The sequence below is a fragment of the Varroa destructor genome, unplaced genomic scaffold (assembly GCF_002443255.2).
Source record: "Varroa destructor unplaced genomic scaffold, Vdes_3.0 BEIS01000002.1, whole genome shotgun sequence".
In the NCBI taxonomy this organism is placed as follows: Eukaryota; Metazoa; Arthropoda; class Arachnida; order Mesostigmata; family Varroidae; genus Varroa; species Varroa destructor.
In genome coordinates, this window is record NW_019211455.1 from 38,500,761 (window position 1) to 38,524,794 (window position 24,034).

At 39.0% G+C, this 24,034-nt stretch overlaps 1 protein-coding gene and 2 long non-coding RNA genes across 4 annotated transcripts in view; 2 read left to right on the top strand and 1 right to left on the bottom strand.

Annotated features, from left to right (window-relative positions):
- Positions 1-307: 307 nt before the first annotated feature.
- LOC111244207 (uncharacterized) overlaps positions 308-24,034 on the bottom strand; it is a 25,195-nt gene continuing 1,468 nt past the window's right edge. The window contains exons 2-30 of one of the 2 annotated variants that reach the window (XM_022791011.2): positions 22,999-23,357; positions 20,302-20,386; positions 19,765-20,081; positions 19,091-19,228; positions 18,183-18,356; positions 17,489-17,837; positions 17,153-17,349; positions 16,500-16,679; positions 15,521-15,650; positions 14,951-15,090; positions 14,530-14,586; positions 13,454-13,584; positions 12,670-12,912; positions 12,176-12,312; positions 10,966-11,097; positions 10,489-10,623; positions 9,258-9,336; positions 8,602-8,758; positions 8,305-8,463; positions 7,374-7,514; positions 6,438-7,014; positions 6,187-6,256; positions 5,686-5,890; positions 5,052-5,302; positions 4,331-4,512; positions 3,998-4,157; positions 2,553-2,919; positions 1,749-1,966; positions 308-1,432 (exon numbers count right to left, since the gene is read on the bottom strand). In XM_022791011.2, the coding sequence (XP_022646746.1) occupies positions 1,324-1,432; positions 1,749-1,966; positions 2,553-2,919; positions 3,998-4,157; positions 4,331-4,512; positions 5,052-5,302; positions 5,686-5,890; positions 6,187-6,256; positions 6,438-7,014; positions 7,374-7,514; positions 8,305-8,463; positions 8,602-8,758; positions 9,258-9,336; positions 10,489-10,623; positions 10,966-11,097; positions 12,176-12,312; positions 12,670-12,912; positions 13,454-13,584; positions 14,530-14,586; positions 14,951-15,090; positions 15,521-15,650; positions 16,500-16,679; positions 17,153-17,349; positions 17,489-17,837; positions 18,183-18,356; positions 19,091-19,228; positions 19,765-20,081; positions 20,302-20,386; positions 22,999-23,172 (5,394 nt within the window). In that variant the 5' untranslated portion in view covers positions 23,173-23,357 and the 3' untranslated portion in view covers positions 308-1,323. Of the gene's footprint in view, positions 1,433-1,748; positions 1,967-2,552; positions 2,920-3,997; positions 4,158-4,330; positions 4,513-5,051; positions 5,303-5,685; positions 5,891-6,186; positions 6,257-6,437; positions 7,015-7,373; positions 7,515-8,304; positions 8,464-8,601; positions 8,759-9,257; positions 9,337-10,488; positions 10,624-10,965; positions 11,167-12,175; positions 12,313-12,669; positions 12,913-13,453; positions 13,585-14,529; positions 14,587-14,950; positions 15,091-15,520; positions 15,651-16,499; positions 16,680-17,152; positions 17,350-17,488; positions 17,838-18,182; positions 18,357-19,090; positions 19,229-19,764; positions 20,082-20,301; positions 20,387-22,998; positions 23,358-24,034 lie in introns of both variants that reach the window. The other variant, XM_022791010.2, reaches the window with a different exon arrangement.
- Positions 6,904-8,293, top strand: LOC147757775 (uncharacterized). Its single transcript, XR_015319934.1, has 2 exons — positions 6,904-7,037; positions 7,368-8,293. It is a non-coding gene; the product is annotated as an uncharacterized LOC147757775 (long non-coding RNA).
- LOC147757776 (uncharacterized) lies at positions 9,274-11,862 on the top strand. Its single transcript, XR_015319933.1, has 2 exons — positions 9,274-9,903; positions 11,025-11,862. It is a non-coding gene; the product is annotated as an uncharacterized LOC147757776 (long non-coding RNA).

Genomic DNA, 24,034 nt, shown 5'->3' on the forward strand with positions numbered 1-24,034 from the left:
AGTAGACATTGAGCTTGTTCTGTAGCCAACTACTTAAGAAAAAATAACCCAGGTGCCCGAAATGTTTCGGAGCTGGAACGTAAAGAGGTAAAGTTGTCATTTAAAAATATTAGATATTACTGATGCTAGCCCGGCTACTTCATTCATCACTCAGCTAAATAAATAGTATTCTTGGAAACAAAATACGCACACCGGTTTACAATGAATATCTGTTGGCTTAATTACACAAAACTTATCACACTGAAGGATTCTGAAAACCGAAGATGAATCATATCTAGCTGCTGACAGGTAAATCAGGCACAAAAAAGACAATCACTTATCTAATGGCTTTATTCATTTATACATAAATGAATGAAAGAAAATGAGGTAAGTGTAGTTCATCGAGCTGTTCGTCCCGACATTGAAACTCGCTACATAACGTATATTTCTTTGAAAATGAATATTTTAGACTTTCCATCATTTAGACAAGGATTACACTTGGCTTATTTCGGGCCTAAAGCGTTCAACAACTTTTGCTTTTCCAGTCATGACCATAGGAGCAATGAGATATGGCCGTTCAATTTCATTGTCCTGCAGCCATCTCCATAGAGCTGTTAAAATACTGGTAATATTCTTAGTCGATTTAGAGCATCCCTACGCTTCAGATCCCTGACATAATTTATAAACTTAAATAAATCACCTCAGATGCATCTGTTTGGCTGTAATCATTCACAACGGAAAGTGCGTCCCAGACAGTTTGTTAATGCCAAGCGCGTTCTGTCTGACGGCAGCTGAATAGACGCGGTAGGAGGGGGGCCGTGATAATGTAACGTTAATGACAGCTGATCAGTGAATGCTAGCAAAAGATGAAGGTGAAACAAAAACAGTAACTTAAACAACATGTACTTCAGTTCAATACTCCAAATAAATGCTATTTCTAACATAATTGACCCTACCTTTCTCCCTTGCGACGACAAATTCTATCACCGATTTATTTACAATTCGACTTTGCTTATATAAAGATGTATATATATATATATATATATGTTATACAAACTTTTCGATCCTTTCTTATGCCTTCTATCGGTTACGACAATCGGTTGTAACATTAAGTATTCCATATACTTAATACTGCAGCCGATTGTCGTACATAAGAGATACATTATCGTATCTCTTATTATATTAAGTGCATATATTACGGACTGAGGCTTAGTAGAATAAGATTGTTGGCATCAAAACTTTGCGTAAAATGGCTTGTCGGCGGATTACGAAAAATGTATTATTTATTTCAATTGTGAGTTTCAGGGGGGAATGTGCAGTGTCTTTATATGCTTTGTTTCCCATTTACTCCGCTTGAGTTTCCGTAGCTGCAAGGACACCGTGTTCATTTCGCATGTGGTCCACCGTCTCTTGCTGAGTGCCAAAAGACTGGTTGCAAACACCGCACTTGTACCTGTCAAATAATAACCGTTAGAAAACCAAACATTGTGCCTTATGGACGGAACGATGCGGCCATATGCAACCATGTATTCATTTCACTTCAAATAGCATGTTAGATATCTTCGTAGCAAGCATTATATTTATTCTGTAAATCAACCAAGTCTATGTCAATGTCGATCTAACACTTTCACAGCGGGCAACAAACTATATATTTAACTATCCATCGAAAGATGGTATAATACAGAATACCGTTTTCTGTCTTAGTTACTCTTACCCACTCCTACCCTTCAGATCGTGTTATTGTTTTCAAAGTACGTAAAATCTGTTACCTGACTAGTGTGGCGGCAGCCGTCAAGGGCGCTTGCTTCTTTGCTCCGTGTTTGGTTACTAGATGACGCTGGAGCATCGAGTCCTTTGTAAAAGCTGCAGAGCAGTTAGGTTGTGAGCATTGTAGTAATACAACTGACGGCATCGTTACCGACGATTCAATGAACGCACCAGCGGTCGGATTCGAATTAACAGACTGATCGCGTTCGAACATCATTTCCTATAGTTAATATTATATTAAAAAACAATGTTATTTATTCACTATCACACAATGTTAGCTCCGATCTTATGGATACAATTTTTTAAATTAGCTTGCGCATAAATAGTGTACTAACAAATTAACACTAAGATGATTACACATCAAAATAAGGATAAGAATTTTCTCGACGGCTTGCAAGGCTCATAGGGGCACTTGTAAAGGTCTATTGCTATGTGACGCTATAGGCTATAAAACGTAATAGTCAATTTAATATAACAGTAAATTTTCTCTTTGCCGATTTTTTTTTAATATTTTTTAATACATTTTAATATTAAATCTAAAGCTTAGACATGTCAGCTCGGTCGGTTGGTTCATCCGTAAGTGATTCTTAGACACGTTATATATGCCAAGCTACTATCTATATTCCATCTATCTATATAAAAAAATTCTACATTTTAATACTCGTATATATCGGAACGGGAAATTCAAGGCGTTCCGGTTTTGTTGCACACATCATACACCGAAGTTAAAACTTCAATTTCGAGCTTTGCAGATACAGGTGAACGCATGTGAATTATCACAATAATTTGTAGTCGCATTAGTATACCTGTTCTCCGGGAGCTGCATTCAGAGCGAGACTGAGCGTTCCCTGCTGTTGTAGCTGCTCAGCTAACGCAGGATTCGCAGCCAGTAATTCCTCTAACTCGAGTAATTCGTATTCTTCATTACTATCTGGATTGATCGCAATGAAGCGTCTACCGGAGTCAGTCGCATTTTCCGCAGCCATAAACGAGCCTCCGTCAGTGGTCGTCATTTGTAGTTGTACTGTCGTAGAGCCAACTCCCACTTGTGGCGCAGCATTAGGCACTGGCGATGTGTTCTCCTGTGGACTTATGCGTTGAGTCTTAAGTGATGGATTATCGGACGACAAGTGCTGCCGCAAATGCATTTTTCGATGGCCAGATGTACGGAATCTATGGAACAGAATTGATATATTGATTGAGAAGATTACTATTGGAAGTTTACGATGTTTAATATTATGCTCAGCCAGATAGGCTTTACAGAAGTCGCTTCACGACTTTTATGGATCTACCTCCACTGAAGCAATAAATTGGCTATAACTTATGCATCCTAAACAATTTAACAACGAATCTTTTTTCTTCATATGCTCCAAATATAAAGATGAGCCCATAACTGATATTTAAGCTAATACATCGGTTCCGGACACTCAAGCCGTTATAGAAAAAGGGCAGGAGGGGTGTTGTGACATAACCGCCCACCACTGTTTCGATCAACAAACATAGTTAGAGCTGAATTACACCCTATTTGTACGCATCGTATAGCACACGTGAATCACGTATGTAAATAAATGCGTAATACAAAGTTCCTGCTTGCTACAGGACAACATTTGTCAGAATTAAATCAATGAATCCACAGTATAAAACCATGTCCAGATACACTGCAGAAAGCTTATAACTAATCTTTGCAGAAAGAAGAATTAAAGCTGGTAAGATTGCAAAGACCACCACAAGGTCGAAAACTAAGCGAGCTCAACCTTGCAGAAGCATTTAGATATCAACAAGTTAAGTGCGGAGTGAATGCCTCTTACATCGATAATCGAACTCCGATCCACGAGCTCATGTTTGACATTTAAATACCTATTCTACTATCAAGGCTTTCTTTTCAGAGACAATCTCCAATTTAAGCACATCTTCTTTTTGAAAGTGACTCAAAAATTACAACCAAATATTCTCCATAGGTACATAATTCCGAAATGCTGTAGCTTCTCTAACTGTATAAACATATAACAGAATGTATTGAAATGTGAGTTCATCCTCACAGGGAGGATTTCAAGGGCGTCAAAAAAAGACTACCTAAACTGCTGCCTATATGCGTTGATTACTAGTTTCCATATCACTGCAGGGCAGAATGTGAAGAAATATACGTCTGTAGCCAACCTCAGCATAAGCCTGTGCTTTTCTAAGCACAGCAAATTTTCCGAGGATCAAAGCTACAAAGTGCTGCTGATTTTAAAACTACTCTTGTTTGTACCTCGCAGGACAGAAGGAACAGGCGAACGGCCGTGCCCCAGTATGGAGTCGCATGTGAACGATTAATGATCCCATTGTAGCAAACCCTCGCGAACAAACCTCACACGGGTATTGACGTAGGCCTGAATGTGTTCGTGTGTGCACGTCCAATGATGATTTGACTGAAAGAAATTAAGCAAAGCTCTAAGTGACCGGAAAGTTACGATGCCATACCATGTATACTTACTTAAATTTTTCATCAGTTCAGTATATGCCTACACCCGCTATAAACATAGATCGTTTAAATAGCGACTATTACCGGGATTATTACACACAGTATAACGTTCAAGCTTACCTGTGAAGGCCTTTCCACATATGCTACATGAATATGGCCGTTCCCCGGTATGTGTTCTCATATGCCGGATAAGGTCAGAATTCTTCTTAAACCCCCTTCCGCAGTCAGAGCATCTGTGTAAGTGCTGACCAGGGACAATCATTGCCGACGACCGTCGACTCTCCTCTCCTAGAAGGTGGGTGCTGAAAAATTGACCGCCATTTGTGTAATTAAAAGGACCTGGGTTTTAGAAAAAAATTAGTTTCAAAACGAGCAGCCATTCATATCAAGAAGACTACGGCTATTGTTGAAATGATTTCATCACTGAGACTTCGCCCTAATTGACTACTGGTGCATAGCGCAATTATTCATACATTCAAGACGGTCGACGAAATGAAAACTAAGCGCAGTTAATTCAAAGGACGCATAAAATATTAACCTAAAACATAATTAGTGTTCAGAGTTAAAGTCAAACCAGATGGACTATCGTGAGAATCACCGAAATCATCCCGACTCGTAAATGGTCCTAAGTAATCAGGATCAAAAGGACAAACGCTACCAAAATCTTTAAGTAGTTAAAGTTAACTTCAATGGTAATCTAGTGGCTTTAATTGTGTTAGCCTCAACACAGATCACTAGAACCACATCAGTCGCTATGAATGCAGGAAAACTAACTTTGTTCGTCCCCAAAAATTTTATTGCACACCTGAAGCGTCTTAAACAAAATGGCAGAAAAGTATACCGTTTCACATCGTTGGCGCTGGCAATAAGGGCTCGTTCAAAAAGTGATGTGGTTTCACGAGGATTTTTCTTGGCTAATTCTTCAGTAGCCTCAATCTGAATCAGTTGAATTCCCTCTGCAACCGCCGTATTCCCGGAGGCACTTCGCGCACCGCTCTCTCGATTGGAACGCCCGCGACTGCCCTTGGGTCGTGCCTTCTCACGGGCAAGCTGACGCGCCAAATTTCGAAGAGCCGCTACGCCATGTTCCTTCTGTAAATAGAAATGAATAGATATTTTTTTCTTACCATAAATCTCTTTACGATTAGGAATACCAATGCATATTCAGTAACTTGAATTGTTAATACAGGTACTATCGAAATGCAATTATCTATATGTGAAGAATATCAATTAATCTTGTTTATAGCATTCTTGTGCGCTGCCTCATATATATATATATATATATATAAGCAAATAAAATAAACATAATTTTTATATCAGTTAGACATATTAGGTTGGAACACCAGACTAAGGTGAACTATCTTTAAATAAAGCATGAATGATAATGACAAATGTTTTCCGCAATTCGTATAAAAATGTTAGGTTTATTAGGAACAACAGAGAGGTATCAACATAGTGAATCAGTAACGACCCACCTTTACATGATCGCGAAGTGCTGACTCATCATTAGCTTCGGCACCACAGTTGAGACACGTCAGTACGGTGAAGGCGGGCTCATCGATCATTGTATCAGGGCTTTGACCTTCCGCAAGTTCACCCGATGAAATATCTCCTTGACAACAGCGCAAATGGGCTACCAAATGTCTCGAAGAGTCAAATATTTTCCCACAGCCACTACACCTGTCAGTTTTTATCGAAATGTATGGCAGCGGAATTATGTCAGAATGTAGGCAGGGCATATCAGAAAAGTGAACGCTTTTGGAAACATTGTGTGATCTAATGCTACCCGCTTAACAGCACCAATATATGTTAAATGTATTTCGGGAAGATATTTAACTAATGATTGTACCGAAAATCTATTTATCATAGATAAAGATATTCGCACATGTGTTCGTGCTAAGTGTAAGTGTTAAGAATAATTCTTTCACAGATAAATTTCCACACTTGGAGCCGTTCGATTAATAACATGTTTTTACCTGTAGTTGATGATTCCGTCGCTTGCTGTCGGTATACCATTGCTGGTCTGCGCATTTTCAGTGGGAACATCTGCAATAAAGAAAAGACTCTGTTGAAGACGGCCTCAGCATAGCGACGGTATCTGTTTGTGCTGTAGCGGGTCGAAAACGAATAATACGTGAAATAGGCTGTTCACCCATAACTATGATGACAGATAGCAAGTCCCACTAAATCGATCAGTGTCAAGCAACGTCTGCGTTTAATTTCTCACCATTGTCGATACTAGGAACATCTTTGTCTGTGATCAAAACTTCTTGGTGTAAATCATCTTGTGGCCTGCAATCCTCTATTTTATTTGAAGGATTTCCAGGGTTACCCTCCTCCTGACTTAATTGATCACCACCGCTTTGCCGTTGTTCATTACTGCCATGATACTGATGATAATCGTTGCTGTCGTCATGATCTGTTGTTCTGCTGGTGTGAACGTTATTATCAATTACATTGTTCTGCTGCAGTAAAAGGGTGATGGTTTCTTCGGTGGTTCCGAGCTGTGAGGCCAGAGTGCTCACATCGATCCCCTCAGAGGGAATGGTAAACGACTCTGCAGGAAGCCCGGTATCGGTAACCCCAGCCAAGGTTAGCCTTGTGCCCCCTGGACTGCCAGAGGCACTTGAGCTAACAAGAGGTAATTGGTCTAAAGCAGCAAGATCCCCAGTCATGGTCCTGACGATAGTCGATCCGGAAGCATCCGTCAAAACTTGAGTTCCGTCATCGCCTCGACTAACGAGCTGGATAAGGGTGCCACTTGGACCTAGCGCTGAAAGACCAAACAGCTCTTTGCCTGGAACCTGTACCATCAACCAATAAACAGGCAATAATTTACTAGTAATACTTATTGCGTTTAACATATTATCCTAACGGCAGGAATAACTGGCCTAAAAGGAATGTAAAATTCAGAAATTAAGTTTGTCTTGAATTAACTTTCACTTCGAAATTATGTGGCAATCTTTTCTTTATGATTTAATATTATAACGTTACATTTAATGTCTACATAATTTATAGGGTGGCTTAGATGGTCCTAATGAGATTGTTTATATTGAAACGATCTTAAGTCCCATCTGTTCAACTAGAGTTATATCGGTGTCCCTTTATAAATATAGAGCAAAACATCAGTCGTTAACAATAATATTTATTGAATTAGAATCACCTGATGAGTTGGTGGATTATCAGGATCAGCAATAATATGCAACTGGACGACGGAGTCGCACCCTCGGCGAATTTGTGTGCTACCTGTTGATTGCTGAACGGTTCCGGACGTCTCTGAGACCATCGGCGAACTTTGACTTGCCTTAATCGAAATTGACACTAAAAATCAGCCATGAACAACTACAAACCTCTATCTGTTTGTGCAAACGTCCGGAAAGCTAAACTATTATCAACGCTGGATAGCTGATTTACATCCTAGCAGATTCACTTTTATTTCAATTTTAATAAACGAGAAATACCAAATAAGTGTGGCATTTTAAATAACAGTACGTTAAAATTTGCAGTGGATGACTTACAAAGCGGGATTGAATAAAAGAATAGATCGCGTATTTAATATACTATAATAGAAAGGGAAGGAGCATATTCAAAGGCTTAGGGCCTTGTACAAATATGGGTATACATTAGTAAATTTAGTTACTTCAAATATACGTACTGAAAAAATTATATCCTTTAAATGAATAACATTATTATCGTATATTAAGCTCCAACCATTTAGGGATTGCTTTGTAACAGACATTATCCTCTCCTCCTCTCAATGATCGACTTGGATACTGCTGACGCTTTTTCTGCCACCAAGAAAGTAGCGGTGCCTTTTGTTAATACAAAGAGATGTCATGAACTTAACTATTGATATAGACGATATAAGAACGTCTTAAATAATAAAAACATTTTGTCTTGTGGTTTTGCTTATGGACCGCGTTACTTACTGATTTTATGGGTACTAATGCGTTGCCTGATGAATAAATGATAATACTTTTCATGTACTAAGTACCTTTAAAAACGTTTCTGTGCTAAAAAATGAAATCCTTTTTAGGTGTATTGTGAATTTCTGTATTGAAATAAAGTAACTGAACAACTGAACTTTCAAGAACCTGTAAAATTTGTTGTTTAGCCTGTGGATCTCCTTGAATATCCAGTGCAGCTGCGGACTCCTCGATACCCGCATCGTGTTCGTTCTCCTGCCCTCCTTCCTGGATGATACGATCACGAAGCGCCCCTTCTCGAAACACATGGATTGTTGATTCTGTGGACTAGAACGCGCAAGCAAAGTTGTCAAATAATCATATGTAAAAAAAAAACCAAAGCATCCACTTGTTTACAGTCTGCTTGTAAAGGTTATCAAAATATCACGGATAATTAACCTTAAAAGTAAATAACTATTAGCTTACATGACTAGCTGCGATGTGTTTGCGAGCAGCTCCGTTGTTACGAAATCGTTTTTCACAGTAGGGACAAACATAAGCCCGAGAGTCCTTTCCAACTGTTGATTCGGCAAAGCTACATTCAGAGCCAGTATTTTCTCTTCCTCCGGTACGTTGCCCCAAACTGTGAATGACACAAAGATTTCTGTTTGTTCTGCTTTGCTTACTAATTTTCCGTATAAGCCACCATCTTTACATCACAGTTCCTGTTTAGCAAAAAGCATTACCAACTTAAAGAAGACTTCTCTCTCTCTCTCTCTTTGTAGTCTCGAGGTCGATTCAAAATACATTATCGGCTCGACACAATTCGCTAGATCCCGAAGCAATGTGAGGCTCTGTTTCAGATGACTGGACTCGGTTCAGCGACATCACTACATCTAAACCTTGTCTCTGTTCTTCAACCATGATTGTCTGCGAACACGGTCTTACAATAATTGTGCTGTCGATTAAAGCGCTAGACGCCCTCTGGCCCTCCCCAAAAACATTATCGCACGTTCATCTCTTCAAAAAAATACTCCACAGAGAAATGTCTAGTAGCGAATATTAGGACATCATCGCAATTTGATGTACATTTAGATGATTGTTTTTCAATATACCGCATATAAAATGACGTTCTGACTTACCCATTTTCTTCCGGTTCTTCTTCGCCTTCAGCAGTAGCGCTGCTTTCCTTATGGCTTTCTTGGTGCCGGCGCAGTGAACCTGGGAAAGATTCAAGTCGTGCACATACGCGACAGTCGTAGTTGTCAAAGATGATCAGAAATCAAAGCGATACATAGTATGATTCATCGTTCTCTGTAAACTTTCACGTCTCAACCTTCTATAACGGATGACTAAGGCTACCGTCGTGAAACAAATACACGAATGTATACTGTGGTTTATTCCCACTGTGAAACCATGAACAGACGACATACGCGCTATTACTTAAACAAAGCAAAAAAAAAGTTCATCAAGAAAATGCGGACTAAAACCCGACATTTGTTTTATTTGTGTACAAGAATTATCACCCTCTACGGGAAGTAGGCGATGGATCTCACACGCCAAACTTCGATATCATCGACTTTTCTTCAGTTCAGTCTTCCTAGTCGCTCCCAAAGCTTTGCCATTCAGCTCGTTTTGTGTCAACAAAGCTTGCAAAACTGCTTAACTCGCACTGTGTTATAAAAGCTAGAAAAGCTCTCTATACAAATAAGACTGAACTCTCTTATTTTTCATTCAATTGTAAAGGATTTGTACAGCACGACGAATTACACTGACAAAGTGTAAAAGGTAAATTAATTCTTTTTTATTGTACGACTGTAACAGATAGCGCCACTAAGTGTCTATAGGTATTATATTTTCAGTTAATATCTCTACTACCAGAAGATTCGGCAAATTCGAATGCGTCACCAGATAACGCTACTATCGATGTCGATTAATAACCTTTGTATAAAATCTTTGTTTGTCACATTTTTCTACGACAAAAACATTGAGCAAGCAAAGAATTTAATGCGGATTTCTCATGTTTTTGGTCCGTTTCACGGGAAATTTCCTAGCCCGCTCAATGACTGCATGCTCTACGCTCTACCTTTTTTGCTTGTTCTTTTTATAGAAGATCTTCCTTACATCTCTACTAGTTCGTACTCATAAAAGGTTGATCTACCTTATTTTGGAGAAGAAGACCGTATGCTAGCAGACAACTAGAATTCGAACGAACGCGACGCTAGCGGATATCCCTTTAGGTGCTTTTTTTTCATGCAATTTTTTTCTCTCAAGGAAAGCCAACGAGGTGAAAATAAATTCGCACGGATTTAATTGATGACCTGATACAAATATCATTGACCTTATTGCAACCTACTTCTGCGTAAGCCTTACCTCGGGTGGTAAACGATGCTGAGCACTTTGGACAATGAAACTCTTTTAGTCCACTGTGTGTTCGAATATGTGCTTTCAATATAGAGCGCGAAGTAAATGATTTGAGACATTCTCCGCATCGAAACGGCTTCTCACCTAAGGATGTGATGATAACAACAATTCATTGTTGGCAATGGCAATAAATAAAGTATGCAACTACAAGGATTTACTGCTAGGATAAAATAGCTAGAAGGTAGATCTCGTACTTTTAAAAATTGAAAAGTTTTTACACATCATTACAGAATTTGACTACAAACTACCCACACTTATTGCTTAATAATAATTTTAGGCACTACGTTTTACAAAAAGCTTACAGTTTACGGCCCTATGGGGAGCAAGTTGAATGAATGAATGAAGCAAAATGAATCACATTGTCTTATATACGAGTAAGACTAACTTACTGTGAATTTTTATAAGATTAACTAACGGAAACGTTACCGGTATGAGAACGAAGATGTTGTTTAAGATGCGAGGACTTCTTAAATTTGTATCCGCAGATATCACATGAAAAAGGTCGGCGACCCTCCGTAGAAGTAACTCCGGCTTCTACAGCTGTTGACGAAACCCCATCTAATAAAGGGCCAACAATGCCGCTAGTATCTTCTAACTCAATTGTTCCAGCGTTGGACTGTGTGATCACTAGATACGAGTCAAAATCAAAAACTCTGGTCGGAACATTTGCAATAACGCAGACCAAATACTACTCATGCAAGAATCATTGAGACAAAGCTAGTTCTTATGATCCAATACGACGAAAATAGTTCGGAAAATCTTATGATACAGTTACAAGTTCAACGATAGTCAAATGATTGAAATATGTAAAAGCATACTTTACCATAATGAAAGCAATAAGAACAATGGATCATTAGATTGTTGAATGAATACACGCAGTTTTTTTTGTTAGGACTCTAACCTAAAAAACCGTTCTCAAACTATGTTTTATGGTAAAAATAAACTAGATATATTATACAATAACAATGGGGACGACAACCACAAGCGACTTCTTGGGAAAGCAGGACGATTAGGTCAAAAAGTCTGAACGGTTTCAGTCATAACCTTGATTCATCCGATAATTATCTTTGTTGTTACGACTTAAATGTGGCATAAGTACATATGCACATACATAAAAAACTTTTTTAAAAAACGTATTAGAAGAACAGCTTACTGAAAGTCAGCGAGGATGTAATGATAACTTTTACTTTTTATGCTATACAGTAATTACATCGACTTCGATCAAGTATGATTTTATAAACTATATAAGGAGACTGTAAAATATAGCTGAAGATGCTTGCGCGTCGACTTTAAAAAAGTAGAGCGTTAAAATAGAAAATTAAATTGTTTTGTATGATTGTGCCCATTTCAGAGTTTCGCTATAGCCCCCGATCCCCATAAACTTGATCAGTTTTGAAAGCGTCAAAGCTATTCCATCTATAAGTATTACCATGTTTCTACGTCAGATAGCAAAGGTTTTCTATTTATGTCTGTGATTCTCGTTAGCGGGTATGTTTTCACTAAGCAACCAAGTCATAACTCGTTTGGTGATTTAATAAGAGCTAAAATTTCGCTATGTATCCAGTTTTCTACTTGCATATTGCTCCTATCGCTAGTTTTGTGTTAATGAGCATATAGTGCTGTATTCAAAGCTAACCTGTTTCAGAGATCATAATTGGTTCCTGCATGGGCAACAGCTCTGTGCTTTCGACTAGAAGTTCGCCATGTGCTTCTTGAACGTGGACCGCCAACATGTCTTTGCTCTCGAAAACCAGAGTTTCGCATTGACGACACCTACCAAGTGACGGACAACAGAATTAGCTTGATATGATAGCTCGCAATTATTTAGCCCACGTTCTACCAAGCAACGTTGGAGTACTTGTGCGTTAAACCATCTGAAGTCCATTTTAATGATTAACAGAAGTACAATTCTATAATACTATGTTTGAAAGCAACCGCTTGGTTACACACCATGTTTACAGTTGCGACATTTCATAGAATTTTCCAGTACAGAAAACACATTTCAGTACCCACTGCATCAGTACAGTCTGGTTTAAATTTCGTCCCCTTTCAAAGTTATGTTCTTCTTTATTATGGCTAATAAACTCGTCAAGAAATGTTCAGTATAGGAAGAGGTATATGTAACATTACCTATACTGCGTATAGATCTTGGCAGCTGCAACTCCGTGAACTGCCATATGCGTTTTGCAGCCCTGTTCAGATCGGAATGATCGAGGGCAAAAAGGACATTGCACTGTGCGACCTTCTTCAAATCCTCCGACTTCAGTTGGAACTGAGGCTGTTCCAGCGGCAGCCTTTGACGAATCTCCATGAATGCGCATATGGGCACTGAGAGACGATTTTAGCGAAAATGTGCGAAGGCACTCATGACACCTAAATCAGGGCCCAACAAAAAGGACTAATGTTGAATTAGCTCAGTGTTTATTCATAACAGAAATTAGTGTTACTAGTGCTATATTTGAGCATCATCCTCGTCGATATCTATGTAAGGTTAGGTATATGTACATTTCCTAGGTTGTCATTCTTCCAGAAATACTTTGAGTTACCGTTTGTCATGGCACTCCTAGAGTGTGGTGCTACTGCTGTGTCCGAATAATTTCGAATTACACCACACCGCGCAGACATAGAATGGACTTTAAATTATATGCATTGTTTCTAATTGGCCAGAATAACGAAGCATGTTGCCAGTTTTTTTTAGAGCAGCTTCTTCTATATCAACAGATAATTGGGTCGGAACCGACACGAAGCACGTAGGTTTAGAACGACCGATAGGTAAAATAATAATCTAATAACTGAGTAAGTGAATTAACGCAAATTGAATAAGCGAGTCAACGCAACAATTAGGTTCACTTAACATCATAAGCTTCAAAAGGGATTTTAAATAGCCTTAGCCATAATTAAATATGAAACCTACTTGAATGGTCGACTCTGAGTGTGCATACGAATATGCCGAACCAGATCGGAAGGTCGTCGAAACTCCCTGGAGCAAAACATGCATTGATGAAAGGCTCTGCCACCGGCACGACGCACAACATGTTCCCAAACCTGCGCATGCGTAGTACACACAGTAAAAGTAAGAACGTTGTCTACTTAATTGTTCATTTTTCGAACAAAAATACATCAAATTCAGACTATTCATTAAAATAACTAGAAAAGTCGGCGGCAAACCCATTTCTGGCATTGCGTCTCCTATAGGTTTAAAGAAGTAATCTGGAATTAAATGATTATGAAATATAGACAGAAGTCTTCGCTATATGCTTGCGTTGCTTATTCTTTAAAGAATTAGATTGTTGTTTAATATTAACAATCTAAGGATATCCATTTTCTGGAAGGTTAATATGTCATTAGGAAAGTGAACAATGCTTCGGCACAATCCACGAAGAAGCCTTAAACAAGTTTTCAGGATAATAATCTCCCCAAAACTATGGTAAGTTTAGGGTATGATCTAGATACATTCTATGCTTAGACCGCTGTGCACTCACGCACACAATTTGCCCCTCTAAGCGCTTCAGGAGCATACTGCCGACGTATTGTAAGTCTAAAAGTAAAACGGAAAAGTATAAAGTAAATATACGATAAAATCTGCATATTTTCATTGTCTTCAAACAAAATATCCCTTTTATTTCAAGCTCAAAGATGTCGGCTGATATCTTTACCAAGTCCGTGAAAGCTGCTGTACAACTAATTCCTACTTTAAGTGCTACTTACCGTATTTAGAATACATAGATTCTGATTGAAAGTTTTCTCACCAAGTAACGAAAAATTGTGACCAAGAAAGAGAGAAAAAGTGTATTAATTAGAGGAGAAACTAATATTTGATATGTTTAAGAGGTCCTGTAGATTTCTTAACCAAGCCAACCTAGAATGCAGTTACTCCAGACAACAGAGAGGTTCAATGTCAGCTAACTACTTTGTTGCCAGTCTTCTCTATATAGGCCCACATACTCGCATATTTGGTTTGTAATCAACTATTTTTACTATTATTCTAACCTCGCCAGTGTGAGCGTCCGTCAGGGGTGCCAGTCGAATTTGGCACTCATCTTGATCCTGTAATAGAAATGGTTGAACACCTCATGATTTCATATATACTCCACAGAAAATACTTAAAGACGTTGTTGTTACAGCATTGACTACAGCCATCATACATCTGAATATTAAACAGGATGGCCCCGGTAGAAAATGTTGTCTAGGCGATTTTGGCCTCTAAAATTTGTCTTTTAAAGAAAATACTCCTATTACTGAATGTTTATCCCATTCTATGAAATGCATCATCCTCCACAACCAGTTATGGGAAGTATATGGCTTCTGTATTTAGGATTTTTTTAGTGTTGCTTGGATTGCATTTTATGTACATATCGTGCCTACGGAGCACACACACCCAGGTTTCTATGGTTAGGTGATTAGCACTTACCTTCTGCTGTTTGTTATCATAAGAACCCGCTGCACTCGGAGAAGTCTGAACCTTTTCACGTTCAGAGTGTTTTGGAGGCCCCTCACAATCACCTGTTTCTACAACTTCTTCCACTTCCCCCTCTTCTCCTTCACGTAAACCTAATATAAAAGGGGAAACAAAATATGCATTTTTTTGGAACACACATACCTGTATCGCTTTTGTAAAAAACAACAATTGAGGGGTATTACTGCTGAAATCATGAGCAGTGGTTTTAGGCGCATTTTGTTTGATCAAGAAAAGAGGTGTTTAGCTCTGCAAATCAAAAAACACTGTGTAATCGATAGCGCTAATTGTGCCAGGTAGCCCAGAGATTGTAATACAATCAAAAACTCGTGCAGAAAGGGCTTATCAACCCATTTATACGTTTCCTCATGTTGCCTTCTGCTCATCGGGTGTAAGTATTAGCTCTAGTAAGTAAGAATAAAAAAAGTTAGTATTTATATAGAATTTTAAATACAAAGATGGTGTATAAGTGAAGGTTTAGATTAAATAATTAAAAATAGAAAATATTTGAGTTTGTTACCATACCGGAATTTGTTGTTGAGTGTCCGTCTCTGGTTTTATCCTCTGCCGTTTCGGTTTCTTCCTGCTCATTATTTCCAGTTTCGCTGCTATCCTCCCCTTTTTTCACAACACGTAACTGATTATTCTCGATGTTCTACCAAACATTAAAGGAAATGTATAGTTATATATAAATATGCTTAAATAACGCAACCACAACTTTCCAGAACCTTATAGTGTATAACTCATTCTGCTAAAAGCTTTCGAAAATATGTAATGTTAGCTTTATAAATTGAGCATAAATCAAGATGCTAATAAGTCTCCATGGTTTACAATGCCAGAAAACAGATTCTTTTCGCTACGCTACGGATAACATAGCAGTTCTTGAGCCATCTAAAGAATGGATCGATATGCTTTAGATCGCGCATCACGAAGCCCTAACTAAGGCAATTACAAACGTCAATGTGTTGGACAATGGCTTGCATCATTATCCCAGAAGAAGTAACAATTCTACAATATATATGGTATAATATACTGCTGTAGACATCGCCATAATATAATATCTGTAATATGGAAAGAACTGATGCTAAGGATTTTATGGATAACAAGGGTAATCATATTAAGGAAGACCAAATGTAGCTACGCGGTAAACTGAGAAGTTGAATAATTTAAAAGAAAACACGAAGTCTTAGATGGGGATCGAACTCGAAATGTAATGCTTGTGACGCCGGTGCCTATTCACCTTACAACCATTGTAGCCAACTGTATAAGGGATATTTTATACGGAAGATTTGCTTTTCTTCTGTAAAAACAATTCGGTAAAACGCACGGAGGGCACATTCTCGAAATAAACTTTACAAGCTACTGAAGGACCCGAAATGTAATTATTTTATTTAAATTAGATTTATCAGTTAAAAACAAGCCACAAGTTTGCTATACATGCTTCGCTTTCGTATCTATTCAAGTTAGCCTTCTTAACTAAGAAATAACTACTGAGTACACTGACTTCAGTGTTTTTTCCTTGGCCGTTGTCGCATTGTATAAGAACGGCTCGTTGAACAGGAGTAGCGGGTTCCCCGCTGTTGATGCCTGAAGTATTTGCCGTCGTGGCGATCTGCTGGTGTCTTTTCGATATATGACATCCTAGCGCAGTACTTGTTCCAAAGACGCAGGGACAGACTGGGCACTGCAAAAGCACTTGTGCGTTAGATATTACTAAGCAAAATTGCAACGTTACATTACCCTAATTTCCAGCATTTAATTCTTCAAACAGTCAGTGCTACAATGTATGGTGCATTTCAATGAACACCACAATAATGCTTTAAACGAATATGCCCTCACGATCATTTTTTTTCGTACCAGCCGAACCAACATATTTTCTAACATGATACGATGTCAAGCAATCTTCTTTGCAGGTTGTAAGAACATAATTAATTGTACTAATTTTACAATTTCATATGGTATAAAAAATAATTCAACCAAATTCAGATTATTTGGCTGTAACCTTATATTTCAAGAGATCAAAGACCAAAGTTTACATCTACTCTATGCAGCATGTAAATCAATACAGCCGTCACGAAAACCTTAGATCAATAATATTATTCGTTGTTTATAAACAAGCATTAAGAATGATCTATGCCGTAGTGTTTTACAGATTACCTCAAGTTTTCTCTCTGGCTTGCCCATAGGGTGCAGTCGTGCGACGTGCGCTCTCAAATTCGATTTCTGAGAAAATCGGACCTCGCAGAAGGGGCATTCGAACGGCCTTTCGCCGGTATGAACTGCCATGTGAGCACGAACCGTCACCTCCTGCGTGAATCGCCGTCCACATACCTTACATGAATACTTTTTTTCACCTGTCAATGCATCAATGGCACGATGATAGAGTCATGGGTCCTTTCACTACGTTCATGCGCATGAATATCTGATTAAAGGTAATAGCAACAGAGGCTAATTTCTATTTAACTTTTCTTGTTAGCCGTAAACAACATGTACCTGTATGAATAGTGGCGTGTCGAGCGAGCAAAGATGCTTTCGAAAAAGCCTTAGAGCATGTAGGACACTCGTGCATAGGGCGGTTAGCACGCCCCAAACGGCCTTTTGCTTTATTTTCGTTGGACTCTTTTTTTGAAGTCGTACTTCCTCGCCCACCACCAGCCTTACGATTGCTACGTAACGCACTCTTCATCTTTTGGTGATGCAATCGGTGTGCAGCGAATTCCTCTTTATTAGTGAATGACTTTCGGCAGGTGAAGCAACGCATCAGTCGGGGGCCTCGAAGTCCACTGATTTCGCCAGAATCCCGTACACTGTGCAACATTTGGACGTGATAGTTCAGTTCTTCCTAAAATGTACAATACATGAGCGTTTTAGCTGGATTAATGTCTATTTTTATTCCTAATCAGAGAATACCAATTATTATCATCATCATATCTATACTATTTGGCCATACGTTCGTATGAAATTTGAAGTCTATTTAATGGATCCTGGAAGTTTCACGATCAGAGGTGAAGGCAAATATGCTGACTGCATATAGACATGTAAAGGATTTCCTGATGCCCGTAGTGTGTGTGGATATATGCCAAATGAAAGGTGCTTGCCGACTGCTGTGAGAGAGAATAATTTCCAACTATTTTCATCAAAGAATAAGGACCATTGATATATACTCTATCGGAACAACGTACACTACCTGTGTATCACATTCGACCTCACAATGGGTACACACGAAGAATTCATCCTTGAGGTGGACACTAGCATGCGACTTCAGTGACGCCTGCCGGAGAAAACGCTTGTGGCAAACGGGGCATGATAAAGTTGAGTCGGCGGTTGGATGAGCTGCAGCCCGATGAAGTATTAAATTGACCTATAAACGACGTCAAGAGGACATATAATATCAATTAACACTGGAACGACCGATGCTTCTTGTATACTAATTTCCACCGTGTCTGAACAAACTGATCGATCCTTATCGTTTTTATAGTTAAATGTAGATTTTCATTGGCGAAGGGTCCGATATAAGTGGATCTCAAAAAATGTAATCGGGGAAAAAGACTGCTAGTAGTGGATTTAATGTCAAACTAATAAGCATGCCAATTTCAAACAAAGGTTTACAAGCAGATAACGGTGAGCGACGGCTGAACAATTTTATTCCGAACATAACGAAACTAGGTTGGCCATGCAACGGAGGTAATCAGATTGCTGTCAATTAAAACTGTGGATCCCTCAATTACGGGGCGTTGCCCGATTTAGCACGTTATTGCATGACACAGAGTTTTCAGAATTTTGCTAGTAACAATGTCATTCGAGCGCTGTGGATCCAAAGAACAGAGTCACCCAAATACTCCTAGGTTTCCTCAATCAAAGGTTTTGGAACAATTTTAAAATTGTTCAAATTTTTCATTAGGAATACTGTTACTGCTAGCTACCCTAATCAGGTGCCACTGCTTAAGGTCTGAGCAGCACCTTCTTTAATAAGTTAGTTCGTAGCTTGTATAAACCTGTATTTTTAAACGAATGCCACGATAACGTCTAGTGGATGCTAACTTAGGTGACGGAAAGACTAAAGCTGCAGAATTGTTGACTTGTGAATTAAATTACCTCGTGATTAAAAGCCTGCTCACAGCTATCGCACTTGTGAGGCTTTTCGCAAAAGTGCGATTTAAGATGTAACTGTAATCGGCATTCGCTCGAAAATTCCAGGGAACAAATGGTGCACCGGAACGTCTCAGATAATTCCTATAAAATGCGTACAACAAGTTATCCTTAACTTTTTTGTATCCATTTAATAACTTGATAATCGATAGTTTCGTTTTATTTTTTTAACCTAGCATGCTAAGTTTGTATATGTCAAATTCCATCTAAAACTAAAGGTTTCATGCACTACGACCAAAAATATAACCCAAACAGGTATTCAAACGAAGGTCATGGTATGGCTCAGTGTGATATATCTCATGTCATAGTTCAAACTCTACCATAACAAATCCGATGTATTATATTAATATAAGTAGCTTAATAAATATAACACAGATATGCCAATCCTGTAATATAGGTCCATAGAATTGTATGGTAGGGTACGATGAACTAGGTATATTATTCCAGGGGGCAGTTTACGCACACAACGTCATATTGTATTTAGTACACTATTCTAATTGAATCGGGCCGTAGACTAAAATAAAGCAAAGTCAATTAGTGCCATCTTTTTTGAGTTCTTTAACCCTCTGCATGTAATAACTGATTCATTTTATACTAACGCCCAAGGTGTGCTAACCTACCTGACTTCTCTCTTCACTAATATCAATGGTCTGATTAAGCGTGTTAATATGCACGATGTTGGATGAATCGGCATCATTGCCAACAGCATCTGCATTCCTACTGGAGAGGGTTTCCAAATGGCCAGCTGTAATAAATCGGATAGACGATGTATCACCACCTCCGTTTGCAGAAACAGAAGCACTTTCACCTGCCGTCGATGAATGAACAGTGGCGTCGGCAACGGAAGTCGCGATATCACCAGTTCCAGTTGCGGGGGTTCCACCCGCAATCGCAACACCGCTGCGAGCAGCCCCAAACACCACCGGCGTAGCATCGTCTTTTTTTTTTATTGTAGCTTTGTTAGTTCCTGGTTTTTATGTTGTTTAATGTTCGTTTAATGTTTAATGTTTAATGTTTAAATGTTCGTTAAACTTGAATAAATAGAATGTTCGTACATCTTCATATTTAAGCGAATAGAGCCTCTACCGATGAACAGTCGATGGAAGGAACAACGCAATAGGGTAATGCCGCAAGCTTACATAAAATAATACGCTTACCTTTTCGGCCAGGTGCTCTACTAGTGTTTGTTTCCGGGCTCGCTGCAACCAACGCTGTAGTAATCTCAAAGAATCCCTCTTCTCTCTGGCAAAGTGAAAACATGTCTCGAATTATGCTCATCTCAGGGGTATTTTAATAATATCTAAATCAACATCACAAATATTTGAAGCTGGAAAACGAGGTCATGCGAAAATAATATCGATCACATAATGGACTGTGTATACGCCTCAACTGCCATCATTTTTAGCACAGATTGAGACCACGGCTGTAACCGCAATCATGCTGAAAGGCTTCTGCTTCGTATTCTCTGTGCCTTGCTCAGAGAGGATGTAGTGTACGACACCCCAATGACGAAGTCTCATTTTTCTACTAGTACCGGGTGGCTTACCTTCAGAGAGTCTTAGTCAAAAATAATGTGATTGCCCTGAACAGGCCTAATAGCATTGTGTTAGCAGTCTACTCACAGCCGACGAGAACCGACGCTCACCCCTGTTGAAAAGCTGCTAAACAAACTGCGTGCGGTGCAGCTATCATTTTCCCTTGTTGTCTGTGGAGATTAGTTAACGCACGATAAAACCAACGCCAACCTAAAGCCGCACACAGATAACACGAAACCTAGCCAACGCATACCGCTGAGTTGTTAATTTCCCGTTCACACTCACCTAGATGGAAGCTGAACCAATATGCATAAACAATGTGGACCTTCTTGGTTGTAATTATTTACTTAGAAAAGGAGCTCATCTTCATGCTCGCGTCCCCATCGCTATGAAACGATCTAACGCTGCGCACCCTGGTCATCTCCAAAAAGAGAAAGAAGCCACTTCAGTACTGCTTATATCTGGAAATTTTAAACGAGCTCGCCGTCTAGGCCGTATTTTGTCTGCGTACAGACGCAGCAACCAATGCATATTCAATAGCAGTTTGCACAGTGGGATTGGTAAATAAGAAACGTCCGTGCTTTAACGAACTCAGCTGTCTTGCAAAGAAAGCCTAAAATGGATGCAGCCTCCTTGCAGAGATATATCCTGAAATGCTCTTGCAACCCACTTAAAAGCTCTTCGTAGAGAGACCTATGTTACGTACAGCACTGAGAAGCAGACGTGGTTCGATAAGTTCCTCCGACGGATCCCCCCCCGACATACTCATCGGCTAATTGGTAACTGACTCCACATTTGGATCGAATAATATGTTACTATGGGACTCCTTTTATAATTTTAGCGGCTTTTTAGATTAATGAAAAGTCAGACTATATCGAATTCAACTTTTAATGTTGGAGGTCGTTCAGGCTCTTTTAAAGAACACACCAATTACCCTGCACTCCGATTATGTGTCCGGATAAAATAAAGAAGAAGCAGCTGAAGGATGCTTTTATGCTAGCCCGTTGTCGGACGGCGCTGTATAGTAAGTGTCTCTGAAGGGGCGACCTTTCCGACTAATGATCAAGAGCCACATTTCTAAACATTCCTACATGTAAAAGGATTTCTATCTTGTCTACTTTGTGACATGGCGTTGCAAAAACGAGTGCGTCCTTCAAACTGCTAGTTTCCCTGGCAATGAAAACACGGTTTCTTAGAATCGTCATTTCTGACAAGCGGCACGGCTTTCGACTTCACCGATCACCCATTATGCTGTGTAAGGCTCTTTTGATTTTTATAAAGGATTTTTTGTCTAGGCAAACGGCTACTATTGCGTTGTAGTTGTGGACTTTAAGGCGGCGACGCTTCTGAAAAATTCACCAGTGAGAATCCGAGAACCCAGAAACTTTGTGGAGGAGGTTTTGTATGCTAACGACCTAGTTGTCTATGGAAGGAGCCGTTTCCAAGCCAAGTAAGCGTTAGGTAAACCGCATGTAATAACAATATATTACTACTCAACCGTGGATCTAACAAACACGGTAGCGCAAACTATTTTTTGAGACTGGCCGTCTGTCGCACTTGTTTCCACAACCTATTTTTTTCATTAAACGGTAGAAGCTTTTGGTCGCAACTCACGGAAGAGTGGCGCATAGAGACAATAGTAGTTATGTCTACCATGAGAAATCCACCTGCTCTGAATCGCTACCGTCTTTTGGCTCTTTGATCTCGAAATAGCCCCACGGCATAGACATCATATAGAATTTTTTTTGCAGACTTGTAGCAACTAAATCGGCTTATAATTGTCTAGCTTAAACGTATTTTGGGACTCCCTCACTTAGCGCAGTATAGGCTAATTGACCTATTTTGCTGGGACATTTGTGTCAGCCAAAGACTTTAAACAACATCTTGAGGCCTATTGCTTGCACGACTAACTCTATGAACGCGTCACGACTTAGGAAAGCGAATCCGAAGGTATGTAAGGCCACGCGTGGGTGACACCGAATTCCTTAACTAAACATGTTGTAATCACCCACGTTCATTTCGAATCGGCATAGTCAACTCCAAGTAAATAGAAAAGGTTTTTTTTCTAGACTAAATTATATTTGTCGAAAGCTATCTTGTCGATATGATTATTCATAAGAATCGTTCTGACTACGAAAGAAATTCTTAAGCAAAACTCAAACATCATCGTTCTGCGCTATTAGATATAGCATGTCACCTTTCGAAAGCTCGAATTCATGAATTAATAAAGTAATATCAGCTCACCTCAAATACATTATGTTGAATCAAAGCACGAAAATCTTGCAATTAACGTTTATGTAACTTACTCGCAAAACATACCTGCTGAATATTGAGTTGGGACGTATCGAGAAAAAGAGTGCCCACGCTGCCATCAGCATTCAACACATTTAGGTAAACACCTGCTCCGGAGTGGGTCACTGCAGTCCCGCCTTGAAGGGTCGCTGCAGCAAGACCATCTGCTTCTACTTCAGCTGGACTTTCAGCTGAAGCCATTGGATGCTTAGAGTGCTATATATCACGCAGGAAAACGGTATCTTGTACACATGGGCCTGTACGTGTATAGCTTTCCTCTAGACCTGGTGTCTAGCGCAGGCCATCGTCTCAAATATCGTTTCCATATTGTAGCGATTTCCAAACGATTCCGTTTTTGATATACTTTTTTGAAGCGGCAACATGAGCTGCAAATATTAGGCAACATCGTGACTGTCGTAGTAGTATATACGCGTATACCGAAACTACACTAATAACTATCTTGCACTTTTTGACTAATCCCCTTTTTTTTTCACTTGGTCATCAAATAATCATGAATTTATATTCTATGTATGCTACGGCGAAATGGTAGTACAACATGATGAGAAAGTGACTGAGACCATTGTGATACCCGTATCCCATAATTATATGTGAATAATATACAGTAAAAGTAACTGCATATGGCGAAAAACTAGATTATAACAACTCTGGTTATATGATATGATATTATAAACCTACATTGATTTCATCAGGTCGTTTTAACGTGGGAAACGTAATGAATTCTTATAAAAAACAAAATTCCCATGTGCCATTAACATAGTCTCAATTCATTATGTAGATGCACCGACGAGTAGGATACAATTTGAAAAACGATATTTTTTATAACAATTATAATCGCCAGATATAATATTATCTATAAAATAAAACAGGCAATTTTGAAGTCTATTTGTATTTGAATGTAAATTATTTTATTTTAATTCTGATTTAGTAAATTATCGCTTTTTGTTCACTCGAATCAAGCAATTCCAATGTTTTGGCGCCTCTGAGAACAATGTTTTCCACAAAATATTTAAATTCCTAAGTGATCAGATCTTATTTGATATAT